This window comes from Lathyrus oleraceus, chromosome 1 (genome assembly GCF_024323335.1).
Source record: "Lathyrus oleraceus cultivar Zhongwan6 chromosome 1, CAAS_Psat_ZW6_1.0, whole genome shotgun sequence".
Taxonomy (NCBI): domain Eukaryota; kingdom Viridiplantae; phylum Streptophyta; class Magnoliopsida; order Fabales; family Fabaceae; genus Lathyrus; species Lathyrus oleraceus.
Window position 1 is genome coordinate 305,351,850 of NC_066579.1, and position 22,015 is coordinate 305,373,864.

The following is a 22,015-nucleotide window of genomic DNA, read 5'->3' on the forward strand; positions in this document are numbered from 1 at the left end:
AAAGCAAATTCACTCTTCACTTACCAACCTAAGGTTATTTTGTTTAATTGAATCATTATCAACACTGATAGTTCCTACGCAGTCCTCGAGATCGATACTCAAGATAATTCCTTTTATTACTACATCGGTAAAATAGTACACTTGCTATTTTCCCGATCACCTTCCCCTAATGTGTACCAATGCATGCCAAGCTATCCACCTAGCCTGCAAGATTGTCGTATAAATAGAAGGTTATTCTTGCAAGTTTTCATCAACCACTAACATTTTTATTCAGAGAACTCCGACGAAACTTCTCATCCACCAAGCTTCGTTCTACATTGCAATCATGTCTCTTATTACCATGGGCCAAGAACACAGAGGCACTAGGGCAAACATTGCCTCATTCGTAAGTTTTTCTTGAACATTGCCTCTTTCTTATGTTTGCAATTTATTTTTTAAAAGTCCAATCTAATGATTGTTTATATTGTTTGTTTTTAAAGGATCCCAAGAAATTTCGTCAACGTTCACACCCTATGCCTTATCCAGACCCATGGTGCGTACCTTACATAGAGCTTGCGAGGTTCGGTCATGTTATGCATGTCGTAAATGCCACAATTGATGTCAAATTTATTCTTTTTTTGTGTGAACGTTGGAGACCAGAGACACACACTTTTCACCTACCAATTGGTGAATGTACCGTCACACTAGAGGACGTGTACATGCTTTTGGGTCTTCGAATAGATGGTAAGCCTGTGACTGGAAATGTTCAACAGCCCAACGAAATATGTGTTCAAATGTTGGGCGTAGATCTGGTCGAGGGTGAGGGATCTGCAAAAGCAAGGGGCCAGGGTATTAAACTATCGAGCCTCCAATTCTACCACGACTCCATAACTTTGACTGAGGATTCGTCCGAAGAAGAAAAAATCATAAAAACCAGGGTTTACATTATGTTATTGTTTGGGAACTTGCTATTTCCCGAAGGCACAGGAAATAGCATAAACTTTATGTACTTGAGTTTGCTCGAGGACATTGATAGAATAAGCATGTATAGTTGGGGTTCTGCTGTATTGGCTTTCCTATATAGCTCTTTGTGTAAAAATGCACAAAACGACCACTGTACATTTTCCGGATGTGCTTTTTTGCTCCAAACATGGGGGTGGTGGAGATTGCCGAGGCTAGCCCCAGAAAATCCTAACGTCTACTCCTTCCCCTACACAACTAGGTAAATTTATGATGTTATTTCATTTTGTATATTTATTCTATAAATATTTGTAAATAATATTATTTATCTTTTTTTGTTTAGGTTCATTACAACCGGACTAGATTACAGTCTTACCCCAAAAAATAAAATAATATTTTATCGTCAACTCTTGGATCGCCTCCGAGCACAAGATGTATTACCACTAAATCACTCATCTTCTAACTGATTTATTAATATCAAGCATTCTCAATAAATAACATATTTACTTTTTTCTTTGCAGTTTATTTGGAGGCCATATTTGGGATTGGAACATCAACCCAACCCCGAAGATGCAGCTGTTTGGACAGCAAAAACGGCTATAATGCGGTTCACCACTGTGGAGATGCACCAAAGTGATCGTGTCAAACTGCAATTCGGAATGCATCAAGAAATCCCAGGCCCCCCAATGTCTTTGGAACCTTGGCATCTTAAAAAAGTCAGCCACCAGTGGTATGCCCAAAATTGGAAGGAATTTGCGAAGAAGTTCCGTAAAATGTGGAAAGACCGTGCCCATTATGTTCTACAATTTCCGGTGGCGCCCAACGAAATGAAGCCGACAAGGGAATATGTGGATTGGTATAAAGCAAATACAAATCCAGAAATGATTGTGTCTGACCCATTCTATTTGGACGATCCCCGGATGCAACAACCATATTTCCAACAACAACAACAACCACCACAATATTCCCAACAACAACAACCACCACAGTATTACCAACAACAACAACCACCACCATATTACCAACAACAACCACCAACACCTTATTATCAACAACAACCACCACCACCGTATTATCAACAACAACCACCACAACACATGTCCACCCCCCAACCAAATCAACACTACATACCACAAACTCAACCCCAATACCATGAAGATTACCAACACCAACCTCAACATTTCCACCACCATCAACAGTCCCAACACCTACCACAATATCAATCCCCCCACATCCACCAATCCCAACACTTCTATCACGACGATGTCCCGAGCTCTTCCAGTCTTCCACTTAGCCCCGACACGGGTATACAAGAGGATTACCAACAAGACTACTACACACCACAACAAACATTGTTCTTTAGCCAACCCGATTCAACCCTCAACTACCAAAGGCCACATTTCGAGGGCGCACCCAACAGGAGTCAGTTTGTCCCACCAAGACAAAGCTTTGAGGGCGCAGAGGGCACCCGCCTTTCCTACAGCATTGAAGGGACTTCGACCCAACCACAACGGCAAACAGCAAGGGGACGCGTTAGGACTAGGGGTGGTAATAGGGAAGCACCACCACCACGTGAACCGTCTAGGCGAGTAGTTAGACCTCTCCCGTGCGGATCGTACCAGGGACCGCATCATATGTGATAAATCCCAAATTAATAATGCATTTTAATCATATCTTTATAATATTTGTCTTCTGTATTATTTTAATAAAAATATTTTGTGTTTATTATCTTTATATCTTTATCTTTAAAGATATTGTGTATCATATCTTTATATATATATATATATTAATTTACATGTATATAAATATTTATTTACACGTATATTAATTATTTATAAATTAAATTAATATATATATATATATATATATATATATATATATATATATATATATATATATCTTGTAAATAATATTATTTATATATATGTATTAATATAAATTAATATAATTTATAATAAATATAAATTAATAAATTTAAAATAACTAAAAAAAAATATTAAAACAAAAAAACAAAAAAAAACAAGGTAGGCGCCACTCTTAGTGGCGACTTGCCCTACCCTTAAGGGTAGGCGCCAACTAGGGTGGCGCCTAAGGTCAATTTAGGGCAAAAATTGGCCATTTTTATAATTTTTTTGAAAAATAGGATATTTTTGGAATTTTTTTTAAAAAATTAGATATTTAAAAAAAAACAGTTTTTTTAGTCTTTGTAACATTTGTTTTTATGCTAAACATAATAGAGTTTCTTTTTCAATTGGTTATAATGTTTTTAGTAACAGTTTTTATTTATATTTAGTTCGTATAAATATATATTCTTAACAATAGTTGATGACAAAAATAGATTCACTTGGTTATATCTTTTGTTGCTAAGGCCAACACTCAATTTAATACTAAAATCAAATGCATCAGATGAGATCATTGAATTCCACACATGTATTTTCAACCTAACAAAACTGAATTCAACTGGCGCCAACCATCATTGACCATTGAAGCTATTTCCCTTTTCAATTTCCATATTAAAACCACTACCTCAACTTGCTCCTCTATTAATTAATTCCTCATCCTAATATCCTATGTACTATAATTGTCACTAGTTAGTGTAAAAATATGTAGGACCGTTTCTAGAATATGCACCGAGAAGTCATTGCATATAATTTAAAATTTGTCATGATTATACCGGAATTAAATAGGATATAATAAAATATCATTACAATTAAATCGTGGTTAAATAGAATATTTATTGTGAAATAGATATCCAAGAAATAAAGTATGGTAAACCACAAAACCACATAGTAAAGAAAAATAGAGAAGGATAAAAAAAGAGATAATTCAAAGTGGTATAAAACCTGGATTCTTGATTCAATTACACGTTAGAGAATAATGTTTACAATTGAATCTCGAGCACACCATTTTCTCTTTTTTATCGAGATTATGAGAAGTGAGGACTAATATACTATTTATAAGAAAACTAAAACCCTAGCTTTCAACTAATATACTTGGTCTAATAGACTGACCCAATTTAACATGCTAGCTTAAACAATAAGTTAACTGAGATATTTGCGTACAAGAAAAGACTTTGCCTACGATATGCATATCTTCAACTACTATCGAATTATGAAGTTATCCCAATCGAAACTAGAGTTTGATTCAAATACCACGACCATGGTAGTCAAAATTGCGATCCTATCCACCGTGCCAGAGGATGATCAAAATCGTTTTTTTATAGGCACGGCCGGAATCGCCGTGATATCACGTAAAAACGGTAGAATCGCCGTTTTTGTTGAAAAATTCCGTTTTTGTTTAAATTAGTTTTGCAATCTGAAACGATTCTTTTCAGCCTAATAACTAGGATAAATGATAATAATTCAGAGTAATTAATACTCAGCCACCAAATAATTATGAATTTATTCAACTTCCCAAAATATATTATGATTAGGGTAACTTCCCAAAATATATTTATTCATTTCAATTTATTCAGTTAAACTATTTCACCTTCATTGTCTCACTCAATATTTGATTCTCTATCTTCTCTTTCACGGTTAATCTATTAAAAAAAATTTCAACCTTTCTCCCATGGCTTCAAGTTATGCGGTTGGAACTTTAGTTGTTGGTGATTTCACTGCTCCCCTGCTGTTGGAACCTTTCTCCCATTTTTTTATAAGTTTTCAATTATTATTTACTACTGTTTTGAATGTACTGTTTTGAATGTTGTGTTTTGGAATTGTCTTGAATTAGTTTTAATGAGTATTATCCTATAAAATTTCAGTTTTTAAAAGTAATTTTAGTGTTATTTGAATTTTATTTTTATATTATGTAGTGTCATATGCATATTATTAATCTATATGCAAAATATATGTGAATTTTTAAATTTGGTAGGATCTTACGATCCGTATTACGATCCCCCGATTCACGATCCAATTACCCCAACCCGATCTTGCATAGGATCTCGAGTTTGACTACCTTGACCACGACCTCTATTTATTTATTTTTTATGATTAAACCGCGACTAACTTATTCAAGTCCTACGAAAATTTGTGACGGTTCTTAAAATATGCATTATAATAGAAAATGATGGCATGACATGGTTCCACTAAAAATACAATATTTCATTCATTATGACTATATCTCAAAAACTCTTAACTTAAAATCATTAGATTGTTGCTTGTTAGTCACTACAATCGTGTTCTCATTTCATTTCCATTAGAGATATGATCAAAGTACTAGTTTTTATGAGGCTTGAACATTCATTAACATTGAGCTATGCCAAAAACACAAATTCTAAGTACTAAAATTGTCGCATATCATCAACATCCAAGTATCCAACCTAGTGTCACTTTTTGAGCCCTTAAAAAGAGGATCAACATCATTGTACTGGCCTTTGGAAGGAAACAAGCTTCCATGAGTTATCCAAATCTTGCTTTCTTTTCTTGAAAACATTGATAATCAAGAAAACAGCACTAAAAGCCAATAAGATTGTTAGCATGACAAGGATTATAATCAAACCAATAGACCAGGATGATCCTTTGCTTTCGCTTCGAAAACCAGAATCGCACAAAGTTATGTTGAGTATTGGTGAATCAGCACAAAGACCAGCATTGGCCAAAAAGCTTCTAGCAAAACCTGAATTTTGAAACTCACTTGGAATCCTTCCTGTCAAATGATTAGATGACAGATTGAGATTGGTGAGTCTAGGAAGTTGAGAAGGAACTTTGCCCGAAAACTCATTTTCTGACAAATCAAGTTGACTAAGGACAGGTAATTTTCCAACTGTATCGGGAATTTGTCCTGAAAGTCGGTTTCGGCTCAAATTCAAGGTTACCAAGGACTTCCATGATATTATATCTGACGGAATCGGACCATTGAACTGATTCTGATCGAGCAAAAGAGTCGTTAACTTCGGAAGAGAAGTTATCTCTTGTGGAATACTTCCATTTAACAAGTTGTTACTTGCATCAAAAACTACCACATTAGTCCATGAAGATACTCCAGCTGGAATTCTACCAGAAAACTGATTGTTACCTATCTCGAAGCGTGAAACATTCAACGATAATCTTTCTGGAATCACGCCAGTGAACTTATTATTGCTTACCATGAAATTCGACAGATTGAAAGATGTCCAAAGACCACTAGGAATGGCACCTGAAAACTCATTATTATGAATTTTCAAATCCATCAAGCTATTACAATTTCCTAGTGATTTTGGTAACTCGCCGCTGATACTATTTTCGAAAACTGTCAAGTTGAGTAACTCACCATGGTAACATAAATTCTCAGGCAGCTTTCCAATAAGACTGTTAGAAGAAGCCAGAAAGGTTTTGAGCTTTGAATATCGACCGAGTTCAGGAGGAATAGTACCTGATAACTTGTTCGAAAAGACACGAAAATCGACAAGAGAAGGAAGAAGGCCTACACTTTCTGGTATTTCACCTGATAAGCTATTGAGAGACAAACTCAACCAAGTTAGATTTTGAAGCTTTCCAAAATCTTCAGGTATCTTCCCAACAAGCTTGTTCTCTGCAAGATCAAGGCTAGTCAAGTTCAACGCTTCAACCGAACTAGGCATTTTGCCAGAGAGTTTGTTTTTGTAAAGATAAAGTATGCTCAGATTCTTCAACATGAACAAACCACTAGGAATTTCTCCGGTTAAACCATTATCAGACATATCCAATTTCTCCAAAGAAACCATATCTCCGATTCTTTCGGGTATTTCACCAGACAATTTAGAGCCATAAACATAAAAAACCTTCAAGTTTTTCAACTTGGTCAAACTCAAAGGCAATTTCCAAGAAGGAAACACAGCATTGGATGACAAATCCAAAAACTCAAGATTCAACAATTCACCAATCTCATCACTGACAGTACCATTCAGTAAACAATATTGAATTCTAAGTTCTCTCAGTTCCTTTAACTTTCCAATCCCATCAGGAACACCACCATGAAAATTTGTTGAACCAAGGTTAAGATATTGTAAATAAGAACTCAAATTTCCAATATCATTTGGAATGTCACCATCAAAGTTGTTCATAGAAAGGTCTAAATAAACAAGCTTTGAACAATTATAAAAAAGTGTTGGAAAATCACCAGGGATAAAGTTGAAGCTGAAATCAACATGTGTAAGGTTTTTGAGTTCACTACAGATAAAGGGTGGTATAGTTTTAGTGATGTTGATTTCGGAGAGAGTTATTCCGGTGACAAAACCATTTGTGCAAATGATTTCTTTCCAAGAACAGTGATTCGAATTCGATGATGGTGTCCAGTGGTTAAGGAAAGAAGTGTTTTGAAGATATTGTTTTATGTTTAATAGGACATTTTTTTCATGATCATGTACAAGAGAGTGAGACTGAGAATTTGTTTGGTTTAATAATAAGAGGAACAAAGACAGAAGAAAGTGAAATGTATGTTTCATGAATGATGATGAGGTTGGTGTTGTCATCTATGTGTGTTGGTTTTTTCTGGTTTTGAATGTCTGCATGTTAAAGAGTTCATTCATGTATGTATATAGATATTGGAGAGGTCAAAGATAAAGTATATAGTGTAGTGAAATGATGATTTAGTCTTCAGTGTGGTGCAATATTTTCTTTGTATAATAATTGGTAAGGTCAAAGCTACACTAAGGATGTATCTCTTGGTAGGTGGGAGAGTTATATAAGAACCATGAATTGTGGTGCATGAAAAGCCAATCAAAATGGACATTTGACTATTTATTTTGTGGACTAACATCCAAAAAAAAAAGACTAAACAAATAAAGAAACAAAATAAAAACAAAAATTACATTTGAAGGTAGAAGTGTGAAATGAACACCATTATACATGAAGAAAGAGAATTAAATGTAAAGGAATTGCATTTCACAAATGAAAATTACAATGCTATTACATTGACAATATACGGTGTAATGAGTTAGTTACTTCTACTAATCAACTCTTAACCTCCTCATAACTAGTGAGAGTTAGTTATAACTAACTAAGGGTTACAAGGTAGTGAGTTAACTTGATACATAAGTAATTTCTATGATCCTCTCATTTTCATGTTGAACATCTCCCCTCAAGTTGGAATAAAGGTCAAACATTTCATGTTTGTTTCGTAGAATATTGAAAGGTTCTGTATGCAAAGATTTTGTAAGAATATCTGTCACTCGGCCCTTGGATGTGACTGGAAGCAAATGCAGGATTCGTGCTTGAACTTTCTCTCTAACAACATGACAATCAATCTCATATGTTTTTTTTCTTTCATGGGACACGAGGTTAGCTGATACGTGAAGTGTTGACTTGTTGTCACAATAAATGACAATTGAAGAGGAATGCTTGATGCAAAAATCTTGTAGCATATAGATGATTCATTATCCTTCATGTCGCATCCTGCGAAAAATCAACCGGCGAGACTCAAATAAAAACACACACAGAGCCGCCACTGCGCGTTATTTATCCCAAGATAGGGAAAGGAAACGCTCAGAGAAACCTGGAAAGGAAATGGCCTTGCGACCAAAGAGACAGGGTAAGGGAGTCGGTTACGCAAGGGGAAGGTATTAGCACCCCTCACGTCCGTCGTACTCGACGGGATCCACGTCCTAGAATAAAGAATAGGTTGCTAAACATCACACACACACACGGGGAACGCAGGTGGGGTTAGGAGAAGGGAGCTCGATAAGGTATCGCACCTTATGCCTACATATCTTGTCTGGAACAAGAATCAGAGCCACTGTAGTTCGGCTTACGCACGCCAAACAACACAAAACATACAAACAAGCAAGGGTGGCAAACATGGAGCCCGACAACCACTGGATGGAATTACGTCGGCATCCGAACCAAAACACGCACAAAAGGGCAAACGTGGAGCCCGACAGCCAATCACTGGGCTTACGTCGTCATCCGAGCCAAAACACATAGTCAGATAACAAGTAAACGCACGCAAAAAAGAAAAAGGTTGCCCGGAGTGGTCTCGCACGACCACCTGCCTACATACCTCGTCTGGAACGAGGATCAGGGCGATGTAGTTCCCCTGAAAGGGACTAAATTGCTAACCAGAAACCGGGGAAAACACGACACTAGGGAGCTGAGACTCGAGCCTAATGTTGTCATGCAAAGTCACCCTAAGTTCAGGTTTCTACCTACTTGCATCAGTGCGATCTAATCCTAACCAGGAAAGAAGAAAGCATACAAGCATACATCATATATCAAATGAGAACAGGCATCTCAAACAAGCATGTCAATCAGAGATTCACAGAGCACCCGCTATAACCAAACAAGAGGCTCAATCAAAGGGGTTTGACCGCCGAAGCGAGTCGTCTGTACATGGTTTTGACTTGCTCTTAACCTTGCCATTACGAGGCTAAGGTGAAGCAGATGAAGAGGTGAAGTGAGGATCAGACCTCACAGCTCATATCCCTAACCAGGGAGAGCATCTGACAAATGAGCATGGGTCCAGAATAGGGGAACCCTTCTATACTCAGAGACTCTGACTCAATGTGCACTGCACGGGATCTTGGGTTAGGATCTCAATGCTTCAATCATGTAATGGGAGCAAGGAGAAGACTCAACTGAAGAGTGGGGGGTAGGCTGCATACCCCTACCTTCCACCAATTGCCTTATTTAAAGGACTTTCACCTGCTTGGGCTTAAAAATAAACAACCACAATCATTGCCTCTTAAGGAGGACTTCAGACATTTATTTGCCCGGCCCGGTAACAGCCGGGTCTCCAGACTACATGAAGTTTAGAAAGTTATACCTCTATGCAAGTTGCTTAAGCAACGCAAAGCAAAAGTTCACAAGGAACTGAGCAACTAAAGTACCTGGAAACAATCCAACACAGTTAGTAATCAGACAGACAAGCCATAAACAACAAGTTCAATCAATCAGTCTATACAACTCAATACACAACAAAGCAAGCTCAAAGCTTAAGCCCAAGCTTCAAAACCTACAAAACAATGTTACGTTAGTGTACAAACATCAACAACACCAATTAAAATTGATTTGGATCATTCTCCATGTGTATTATGCTTTTGATCCTGAAAAATCAAGCAAACATTAGCAACTAGACCACTAGGCCAAGCCTAGGGTCCAAAAGCAAGAAAAAATCTTAAACAGCAAGGTATTCACCAACCATTCTTAAATTAAAGTCAAACAAGAGCAAACATCATTGGTCTCATGTTTATATCCTTCATCATGCTCATGTTATGCACAAAACAATCCAAACTAGTTCAAATGAAGCACCAAGCATATAAACAGAACTATTGCATTCAAATCCACATCAAAACAAATCCAAAAATTCTCAAATTAATTACACCTAAACAGGGGATCACCAAGGTCTACCATGTCAAATTTGAGCTCATTTGGGCAAATGGAACCATGTCAATGAAAATCAACAAAAACAGACACAATTTCATGCTTCAAACCACAACATCAATGCATACATTCACTTCAAAAATTCATAACTCAATGAAAACAATAAAGGAATGGATGAGACCAAAACAGGGAGGTCCTAACATGTGTCTATTACAAGCATGCCAAATTTCATGATCATACAATATAATGTGAGCATTTCTCAATCAATCTACCAACATGTATCATATGAGCTTGCAATTGTGACCAACAGAGATGAAAAATCATGATCAAATTGAAAATGCAATGTAAAATTCCACAAAAATTCTCATAGCTTCCTAACATGTTAACTAAACATCATGCAAAATTTCAATCAATTTCAACATGTATAGGTCACTCAAATAATTCCAGCAAATTGACATCAAGAGGTGTGACACAAATTGTCACACCTAACTTCCAAAATTCATAACTACATGACCAGGTATCAAAAATGCATGAAATTTACATGGAAATAAACCTCAGCCAGTCAACAATCATCACAAAAATTGCCAAGAATTTATTTTACAATATGTGCATTTCATGAATCAATTGGCAAAGTGTAGCAAAAATGGATACATGTGAAACAAGCCTATGCCAAATGGAATTTCTACCAAGCACAACTTTGACCAATAGGTCAAAAAAGTCCTAAAGTCAACAAGGAAGTCATAGAAAAAATCTCCATATTTTTCTGAATTTTCTACTATTTTTTATGCATTTTTTAATGTCCTTATGAATTTTTTATAAATTAATTAAATAAATTGAATTACATAATGGCACTTTCGTAATTATGGATGGCGCGGGCGGTAAACAGCCAATTCAAATTTTCAAACGCTTTTTTGGATCAAACAAGGTTCTGCGCAAAGCTTCATCGTCTTCTACCCAGGCTTTTCCAGAAATCCAAAAAAACGAAGAACAACAAAACTCAACGAAAATGGACATGCATATAACCGTTCGAACCGTCTCAACCTCTACAATCCAAATATCAACTTATCTAAACCTAATTGTTCCTAAATCGAACGGATCGAAGAGATTAGGGTTTGTGTTCATAATTTCGAATCCAGATTTCTCTCCCTAGGTTCATCCATTTCTAAAAGCAAATACATCATGCTAATCTACGTTCATCACTCTTCAAAACGCATATGAACAATCAAAGAAACATGAGATTCGAAAAACCTTCAAACCTGGATATGGCAGTGTAATTCACGTGGCTTTTGCATCAATTAGCTTCAAACAGGTGCACTAGAGTGATGAGGAAGGCGATTAGAGGTGCTAACTTCAATTGCCTTTGCTCCTAGTGTCCACAATTCGGATTTGCCATTGATGATGAGTTTTGGAACAGTCGCGATTGGCCAAGCTTTTGAGGTTCTTGATCACAAACAGATGGTGGAGAAGACGATGTGAAGTGAATGCAACAAGAATTTCGTGTTTTGGTTCAAGATTGAGGAAGAATTGTGAAGTTGAAGGTGTTGAGTTCTTGATGAAAATTGAGAGAATGTGAGAGATTTCAGATCTGAATTTTGGTAATTGTGATTTCTGTTATGATTAACAAGTGTTTTTGATTATATATGGTAGCTTAATCATCCACTAATCATGTTAATTAGCCAAATGCAATTGTAAGTGAAATGGCTAATTTTGCAAATGAGGGCAAAAGTGTAATTTCCATATACAGCTCATTGCCACCTGTTAACAGCTCATGCAACCTCCAAATACCATATGTGAGCTGTAGAAACTTGCCTCATGCTCATTGGTTGTGTAAATCTCAAAATCACCATGTAATACCATTTGTCCATTTTTAACCATTGCATTTTTCAAGCCAAATCTCAATTTACAAGGCCTATGCAAGAAATGATGATTCCAACACACTCTAAATTCCATTTATGAGGTGTAGAAAAAAGTCCCATCTCAAAATTCCAATTATTTCGAGAGTTGGACAATTTTGCCCCTGGTCCAATTCAACTGTCCAATTGAAAAGTGACTTTTTGCCTTGGCCACTTTTGGGAAAATCCAATTATGCACCCTCAAAGTACATGTTAAATGGAGTTTGTGCATATAAAGAACTTGCAATTTGGACAAAGCATGTGGAAATTATGGCCTCCTGATTACAGGTAATTTCTGAATTTCACTGAGCCCTAATTTTCAAACCATACATTGGATTTTCAAGTTCTTGGACTTTTTGGAAAGGTGAGAACAAGATCTACAACTTTCATGTTGAACAAATTTTCATTTGAAGCTTCCTTGGACACGTGGCTTTGAGGTCAAAAACTTTCCATTTTTGGAAACTTCAATTACAAGTCACTTTCTATTTTGGCAGTTTGTGTTCTGACTTGATTTTCTTCATTTTTAGCTTTGAGATGTCAAATAACGCTTGTTCCAACATGAATGAAGTGTATCCAACCCACTTCCACCTCCAAATCCATCAGATCATGTACAGTTGACCACAGTTGACTTTTCATCTGATGGATGAACTTGGCAATGCATAGATTAATCTGAGCCCCAATCTTCAACTGAAATGGCTCAAGGGTGACACCCTAGCCTCAATAAGCACAATATAATCATAGAATGAACCCCACAACCATCATAAACCCATCTCCTGATTATGCCCTGATTGGCCCAATGCAACTGATTAGGGTTGACCAGTGGTCAAAACCCTAATCTCAAGGAATCTTCTTCAATCTCCTGATGACATCCAACCATGATGATGATGATGTATTATTGCAATCAAGATGAAGATCAATGTCCATTGAGAATCATGAAACCCTAATTCACTGCCCCATCCTCAGATGGCCAATGATCAGTCGATAAACCCTAGGCTTGCACTCTGACTTCCTTATCTTCTGATCAAGACTTGGGAGAATGGCTTGCACAATGTAACCACATGATATGCAATATGCAATGCCTAATGACCTAAAAATGTAATGCAATATGTTAAGCTTAGTCCCAAGAGAGGAGGGCAAATTTTGAGGTGTTACAGCTGCCCCTATTCAATCCACTGTGAACCTGTCGATACGAAATAGCCTCGGCTTTCAGATGATCAGGATGAAGAGTGATTGAATACCAAGAACAGACGAACAATTTGCACTCTGATGGGATAATAATTAACGCCTGTCAGCATCGGCGAAGAAACAAACTCGAAACGTCGACCTGGGTACCAAAATAAATGGTAACACAGGGATAACCATGGTCTGATCACCACACATCCGCTCGGGATTATTATCTCTCTTCTTTTTATGCTTTTTCTTGAACCCCGAAATTTTTCTCTGCTCTTTTTTCATTTTCTTGAACCCCGAAATTTTCTCTGCGCAAACGACCCTCAGATCTCTGCATTTGAACCCCATTCTCCTGTTTGCCAAAATAAATGGACCCCATTCTCCGATTTGGACCCCAGTCGCCTGACGATAACCCGCGATCGCCAATATGAACCCCGTTCTCCAGAAAATGCCGCAACATCTCCCTTTCTCCATTTGAACCCCATCTCCAGAAAATGTCTCCACATTTCCTTTTCTCCATTTGAACCCCGTTCTCCAATCTCGCGTGATAATTCCGCTGGCAACGCCGGAAATAACACCAAACACCACTCTGAGGGCGACATATCAGAGGGTACACCTTCACAAAAGGAAGGTAACATGTGCATCTCTTCTTCCGAAGACACCCGTAACGACCTCCACTGGCATCCGCCAAAGTCTAAGGTGACACATGAACAGAAGATAATCCCAAGGACCTCATCCTGGATATAATCTTCAACTCTATCTCCATTTGAACCCCAGAAAATGCCTCAGCATATACTCTTCTCTGATTGAACCCCGATCTCCAGAAAATGTCGCAACATCTCCTTTTCTCCATTTGAACCCCGGAATCGCGCTGATCGCGTAACGTCTTCTGATATCATTTCCATCTCTGTCCGACGGAAACATTTCCTCCAATATCGCACTACTGGGGAACACTGCTGATCTGACGTCATGGTACCACACTCCTCAGAGTAACACTTTCAACCAGACACTGACTGATGACTGGGAGAAAATTCGACGTTTACTGGACATCGAACAATGATGTTGACAGGACATCAAACAATGATGTTGACAGGACATCAAACAAGGATGTTGACAGGACATCAAACAAGGATGTTGACAGGACATCAAACAATGATGTTGACAGGACATCAAACAATGATGTTGACAGGACATCGAACAATGATGTTTACAGGACACCGAACAATGATGTTGACAGGACATCGAACAATGATGTTGACAGGACATCAAACAATGATGTTGACAGGACATCGAACAATGATGTTTACAGGACACCGAACAATGATGTTGACAGGACATCGAACAATGATGTTTACAGGACACCGAACAATGATGTTGACAGGACATCAAACAATGATGTTGACAGGACATCAAACAAGGATGTTGACAGGACATCAAACAAGGATGTTGACAGGACATCAAACAAGGACCGACCAGACATTAAATAATGACTGGGAAATAACTCGACGTTTACTGGACATCGAATGATGATGTTTACAGGACACCAAAGAAAGCTCGACCAGACACTTACTGATGACTGGGAAATACTGTTGCTCCAAACTCACAATGCTGAACTCCTCGGAGTATCGTCTTCATTGTCCGGCAAAACCAATCCTCAAGCGGTAACCACGGCTCGAATCGCGCTGATCGCGTAACATTCTACAATCTTCATTCCCATCTCGGCCCGACGGAAAAGCTCCCTCCAGTATCGCACTACTGGGGTACATCTCTGATCCAATCATGAGGCTAAACTCTACAGAGTAACATCTTCGCTTTCTGGCACAACCACCTCTCAAACGGTAACCACGGCTTGAGACTAGCTCTATGCTTGCAACAATGATGCATGATCTTTTTCTGCGTAATGCTCCATAATTATGGAAATGCTACGCGATTTATTTTTCTATGCAATATGCTATGCTTACGCTACATGATGAATGCATAAAAACGTCCCCCTCAAGGGGTTTTGCTGGGAAGCACGAGACACTCTGCTGAGGAACTCGTTGTCGCTCCGATTTCCACCCGACTGGGGAATAAGCACTGCTGCTGGGAATAAGGCAACCCTTGCTGGGGAATAAGCACTACTGCTGGGAATAAGGCAACCCTTGCTGGGGAAGAACCTCCTTTGCACCCAATCCGCTCGGGAAACTGCTGGGGATAAGCACCACCAACACTCTGTGGGGATACAGTTTTTTGACTTGCTGGGAATATCAATCTCGAATCTGCTTCAGGAAAACCCCCACAGATACCTGTTGACTTCACTGGGGAAATGCTTCACAAACATTCTGCTGGGAAACAGCAACCTCCATGTCTGGCAACTGGGGAAGCATCAATCTATCGCCCGCTGGGGACAACCATCCTGACCCTGCTAGGGAAACGCATACTACTCCGCTGGGGACAGCCCGCGCAACCCATAGGTAGAATCAACTCAGCTGGTGATGCAAAAATCCGTCCGCTACGGGACTTTGTTCAATCCACTGGTAGGATGAACACTGCTGGAGATATATTTCATTGAAACCCGCTCCACTCGGGGAACTGCTGGAGATATATTTCTTTGAAAAAGACCCGCTCCACTCGGGGAATAGCAACCTTCGGGCCTGGCTGCTGAGGAAACACCGTTGTAAACCCGCCGGGATAACCATCCTGACTCGGCTGGAGAAATCCACAAACCTTGGATCTGCTGGGGAGTTAGTCCTACGATTCTGCTTGGGGACCCAGCTGAGGAAATGAGAAAAATTGGTACAGAACACCCGTCGACTCGTCGAACCATGGTATCCATCTCCTAATCTCGCATCAGTTCTCTACTTCCGAGAATTCCCAGACTCGTCTGGACCTTTTCTGCTCCATCATCTTGTATTCCAAGTCGCTCCGCGCTCGACGAGAGATGTACTCCTGGGAGTTATACAGAAATTTCAATCTTTCGACTTTGAAGAGTCTTCTCGATTAATTTCAAAGGTCGTCGGACGTCTCGACGTCTCTTTTACCGTTCCATTCGTTTCTGGTCAAACTCTGCGGGGAATTTCTACAGACTTCCAAATCTTCCGACTTTGAAGAGTCTTCTTGATTATCATCAAGGAACGTCGTACGCCTCAACGTCACTTCGTCGCTTTTCATTCATTCGTCCCTAAGAGAACTCTCTAGGGATCTGTTACAAAGCTTCCATATCACAACCTGCAAGTGAGTGACGAATACCTAACAGTTCCTGCAAAACAGACCGTCAGATAAAACCGTGCCCCAGGCGTGTCAAGATTTCAACACTTGGGTCACTCAACCTTCCAAATAAGATTTCAAGCTTTCAATCTTATAAACATGCATTGGAAGGAAACCTGTATGTTTTAAAATGCAAAGATTCTTTATCAAAAATATCTGGATGTTTTTGCAATCAAAGCGGTTATGAAAAACAAAAACAAAATTATTTGACTGAATGTGCATTTTATTGATTGGAAAAGTGTGTGGCTCAAATGAGCAATACAAAAGGAAGCAATTCCTGAAAAGAGGTAATTGCGCTCAAAAGGAAAAATCTATCCTAATGGCAATGTGAAACCCGTGATCTCATCGAGTTCCAACTCGGTTACACCCCATATATCCTCAAACTCTCCATGCTTTTTGCTTTCTGAACAAGACGATTCCAACTGATCCCTACCGGGTATTATCCGTGATGCTTTAACCAAAGCGCAAACGATCATACTGGACGCAGTTGTTCGTTTCAATCCCTCTTTTGCCTGGACCGCCCTTTCGGGTTTTCAATCCACCGGGATACCCCTTTTTGCCCAAGTCGCCTTTTCAAGTTTTCGACTTGCCGGGTGTACAGTTTTTCCTTTTATCCCTAATTTTTGCCCGAACCTTTCTTTCTGTTTTTTGGTTCGCCGGGATGCCCATTTTTGCCTGGACTATTTTATTCTTTTCGTCCAGCGGGTCTCTTTACACGAAGTATTTTTTAACTGCGTCCGCATTCACAGGTGATGGAAAATCCTCGCCATCCATGGTCGTTATCAACAAGGCTCCACCAGAGAAAACCTTCTTGACCATGCTGGAGATTCATGACTGAGTGTCCGTTTGCCCCTTCTATCGTTTTGAGGAGGAAGGATCCTTTTCAGCACCATATCACCCATGTGATACATCCGAGGTCGTACTTTCTCGTCAAAAGCACGCTTCATCCGCTGCTGGTATAGCTGCCCATGACAGATGGCTGCTAGCCTCTTTTAATTTCACGTCCATCAGGACTCTCAAAGAGGGAATCTGAACCTCAACAGGTAACACGGCTTCCATCCCATATACCAATGAGAAAGGAGTTGCCCCAGTAGACACACCGAAGATTAATACCCAGGATACCAGTTTCCTACTCAATCACACCGTCGTTGGTGTATTCAAACGTTATCCAGGCAACAAAAGCTCCTTCACCTTAACCTCCCCATCAGACATCAGAATCCGTTCGGATTTGGGTCAGGCCCCTCCTCCGGGATCGGTTACTCTCAATCTTCCGATTAGAGCACCTCGAGATGTCCTCATCAGGGAACTCAAACTTCATCGGTTGATAATCCTCCAAGGGTTGTTGGGCAAGGTAATCAGACAGTACACTCCCCGATTGCTTTCTGAGAGTGTCACAAATCAGTCAACATTCTTTCGCCTTTTCACAACCCGTCCGGTCGATGCTGGATTCTCAAACCCATACTTGATCGGATCCATCTCGGAAATCCACAAAGTGGTATGAACCAGCATAAACTGTCTCAGTCGGCGAGCAGCCTATGCCAAAGTACAGCAAGTTTTCTCGAACAGTGAATGTATTGTTTCACAGTCGACAAACTTTTTGCTAAGGTAAATTGCATGCTCTTTTCGACAAGACGCGTCATGCTGACCCAATACACCTCGTAGACCCCTTGAAGGCCGTCAAATACCAGATTAACAATTGTTCCTTCCGCAGGAGGCATCAGAATCAGAGGTTCCTGCAACTTTTCTTTTATTTTTCAATGCCCCTTGGCAATCCTTACTTCACCTGACCGTTTGATTTTTTTTTTTTTTCAACATCTCGAATGCGGGTTCACACGTGGCTGTTAGATGAGATGTGAACCATGACAGATAGTTCATCCTTCCTAAGAAACCACGAACCTCTCTTTTCTTTTCCTCGGTCCAGGCGTTTTTTTTTTTTTTTTTTTTTTTTTTTTTTTTTTTTTTTTTGCAGGATGAACCTCGATTCCTCTCTGACAATGAACCCCAACATCTTACCGGCTCGCACTCTGATAGTGCACTTGTCTGAATTCAACCTCAGTTTGAATTATCTCCACCAGATGCCCCTCTTCTGTTTGGGACTTTGCTATCATGTCATAGCATACTGGATCACATCATGAAACAAAGTCACCATGGCTCTCTGATACAGGCACTGGCGTTCTGCTTCTCTAGAGGACAGTCTTCTCTCCATGGTAGCTTGTGCACAACGACACCGGTATCCGACCCTGACGTATCTTGACACGACCAGGCGAAGGCATCCACATGCTCTTTCAACAAGGCTACCATTCTGCTCTCAACTCGCCTCTGAAGCGACCTCATTTTCCTATTTCTTTCCTGACCTCGGCGGTGCTTGGAGTAACAACCTCAACCCGCTCCTCATGCGGCCGAATCACCTTCTCCTCTTGTTTAACATCCTGGCTAATTCCAGCAGATCACAATCTTCTTCGCCTTCTTCTTCGACATGATTGCTCGGTTTGTCGAAGTCATATGAGGTGTAACCGAATCGTTATCAACAAGATCCGGAGAATTATTTTTCGACTTTGGGACGAGACAAATCAAAAAAGAAAAATGAAAACAAACATTGCCATTTTTATTTGTTTTTAAACTCCAAAAATAAATGAAAAACAGGGAATACCGCTTTTTGACTGAAAAACATCCATTTATTAATGATGCAGAAAATGCAAATTTAAACATGAGGTGGCCCTTACAATGGACCATTACGTGTCGGGCAACACGTATGGCTTTCATGCAGATAAAACTGAAAACAGGAAATCATTACTCTTCGGGATGAGTGTCAGTGATGATCTTGTTTAGGCCTTCCAACTTCCTGGTACGCACGATTTTATCCATTGATCAATCTCCCAGTCACCGTCAGTTTCTTTACCCACTGTATAGGCGTGATCTGAATCTAGCATTCCGACACTGACAAAGGTGAACGACGGACGACGTCCTCTGTTCTGCTCAGACGAGTCTTGACCTGGATGATAACCAATCCCAAACGTATCCGCCTTTACTACAATGCCTATGATCTGTCCCCAGCCTGGGATCCCTCCATTTCTCACCACTTCCAAGGCCTGCTTGTAAGAAGAAATGGACGGTTTTTTCTCTTTTCCAACACCAATGTCATTTTCCACCTTGACGGTTTCAGCTACCAGACTGGGTGTTTCAAATTTTCCACCGTCCATTTCCTTCACCTTTTGGATCATATCCTCCATCGGTACACCACCCTCTGTGGCGATGGCCATACAACAAGTATCAACACTAGGGAAAGTTCCCTCTTTCCTCCGAGGTTTTGGGACCACAGACATTGGCATTTTTAACTGATCCCCATTCACCAACCCAATCGTCTTCCTATCCTCAGAAATTGCATTCATCTCCACCTCACCATGCGCGGGCATATGATTAGCATTAACATTGGGAAATTGTGCAAAATTAATGGCCTTGGAATCCACCAGGTCTTGGACAGCATGCTTAAAAGCTCTACAACCCTCAATGTTATGCCCAGACGCCCCCGAATGGAATTCGCACTTAGCATTCTCATCGTAGTTGGTTGGCCTCTGATCAGGTTCTAATGGAGCTAATGTCCTCAATTGTACCATTCCGAGATCTTTCAACTTCCTCAACAGAAGAGCATACGGTATGGGTGGCCTATCAAATTGACGATCAACCCCCTTTCCTCTTACCTGGTTCCCAGCTCTCTGTGCTCCCGGGCGAGGTGACGGATGTCTCGGTGGTACAGATGAACCACCAACAGGAATGGTTGCAGTGGCAGCATAAGGGTGATAACGATCCTTACCGCATTCTCTTTTAGTCTGCGCACCACCTGATTCAACCTTCTTCTTGGGTTGACCACTGTCAAGGGATTTCTTCACCACAGAGCCAGAGGGATTTGTTACTTCAGATGACGGAGCCTTTCCCTGAACTTTCTCTTTGATCATCCAGCCCTCAATCCTTTCTAATCTCTCGGCCATGACTTTCTGCCCCAAGGCAAGCCCTTGCACAACACTGAACAAATCCCTCACCATCTCTTTCAGTTCGAGGATGTCGGCGTTGGGAGGATCCATCAGCTTGGATTTGTTGCCCCTAGCAAGATATCTGAGCAAACAAGCTATGCGCACCGGTCGACACCTACAAAATAGCAAATGGGTTAGTATGCATGAATGCAACGTCTATCCATACGAGGAAAATTCTGTCCTTCGATTCTGGTTTCATCGAGACAGATAATATTTTGACAATAACATTCTGACATTCAAGATGTCTCTCAACCAGATTCTCAATCAATGATACTCCCCATATGGTTAGACGTAGGTTTGGTGCAGATGAATGCAAAATGAGAATGATGCAGATGTATGCAATGCATTGTGCCATCCTCCAAGTCATCTGATCCTCTGCACTGAATCTGGTCTCTGAACAGATCATAACCATCTGAGGAACAAACAATCACAATTCTGACCCACTGGTTCCGAAATAAACGGAAGACAGATACATCATCATCATCACTGGTCTCTGAGCAGACATTCCCAACCATCTGAATCAGCCCGGGGAATCCGAAATAAACGGATCCCCACTGATAAATATCTCGGCCCGGGGAATCCTGAAATAAACGGATTCCCACTGATAAATGCCACGGACAGCACTCCGGCGTCTCAAAAATAAACGGCCATAAATCCGACTTATAAATATGACTCGGATCCACGGAACAAAAATTCACCATCTGAGTCACCATCAATCATCAACAGTCACCATCTGTACCTGTTAAAATGATCATTCCCTCCCCACTCACGGGTGTCATCTAGGCCAGGGTAAAGTCGAAAGAAACGCAGCATAAATAACCTTTCGCAGAATACCATCATATACACACCCGAAGTATGTAACGATAATATCCCACCAGGGTCTGAACTGCTCGTGATATCAATGTTCCGCTAAGTGGCGCCATACCACCCGCTTCCCATGAATCACTCTATTCCTAGGTTTCCTAGATTTCACTCATAGCCTGGGTATTGGGCCTTTTACCTCGAGTAACTCCCACCCCAAAACAGAGGAACCACCTGTATAGAGGACGGCAACAACATGATAGTATGATGCATGCAGACATTAATGCAAATATATATACACACTGGTTAGAATAATAAATGCAATAAATAACACACAATAAGCAACCCAAACCAATCCTAGAACGCTAGGAAGGACTCGCTTAGGGACGATGGACCAGCATAGGTCTACATCAGAAGTTTCCCCAGTGGAGTCGCCAGCTGTCGCATCCTGCGAAAAATCAACCGGCGAGACTCAAATAAAAACACACACAGAGCCGCCACTGCGCGTTATTTATCCCAAGATAGGGAAAGGAAACGCTCAGAGAAACCTGGAAAGGAAATGGCCTTGCGACCAAAGAGACAGGGTAAGGGAGTCGGTTACGCAAGGGGAAGGTATTAGCACCCCTCACGTCCGTCGTACTCGACGGGATCCACGTCCTAGAAT

General features: G+C 40.1%; 1 protein-coding gene across 1 annotated transcript; it reads right to left on the bottom strand.

Moving 5' to 3' along the window:
• Positions 1–5,021: 5,021 nt before the first annotated feature.
• Positions 5,022–7,521, bottom strand: LOC127132021 (receptor-like protein 52). Its single transcript, XM_051060885.1, has one exon. It carries the CDS (start codon positions 7,367–7,369, stop codon positions 5,300–5,302), a length of 2,070 nt encoding a protein of 689 aa, XP_050916842.1. The 5' UTR covers positions 7,370–7,521; the 3' UTR covers positions 5,022–5,299.
• Positions 7,522–22,015: the final 14,494 nt, after the last annotated feature.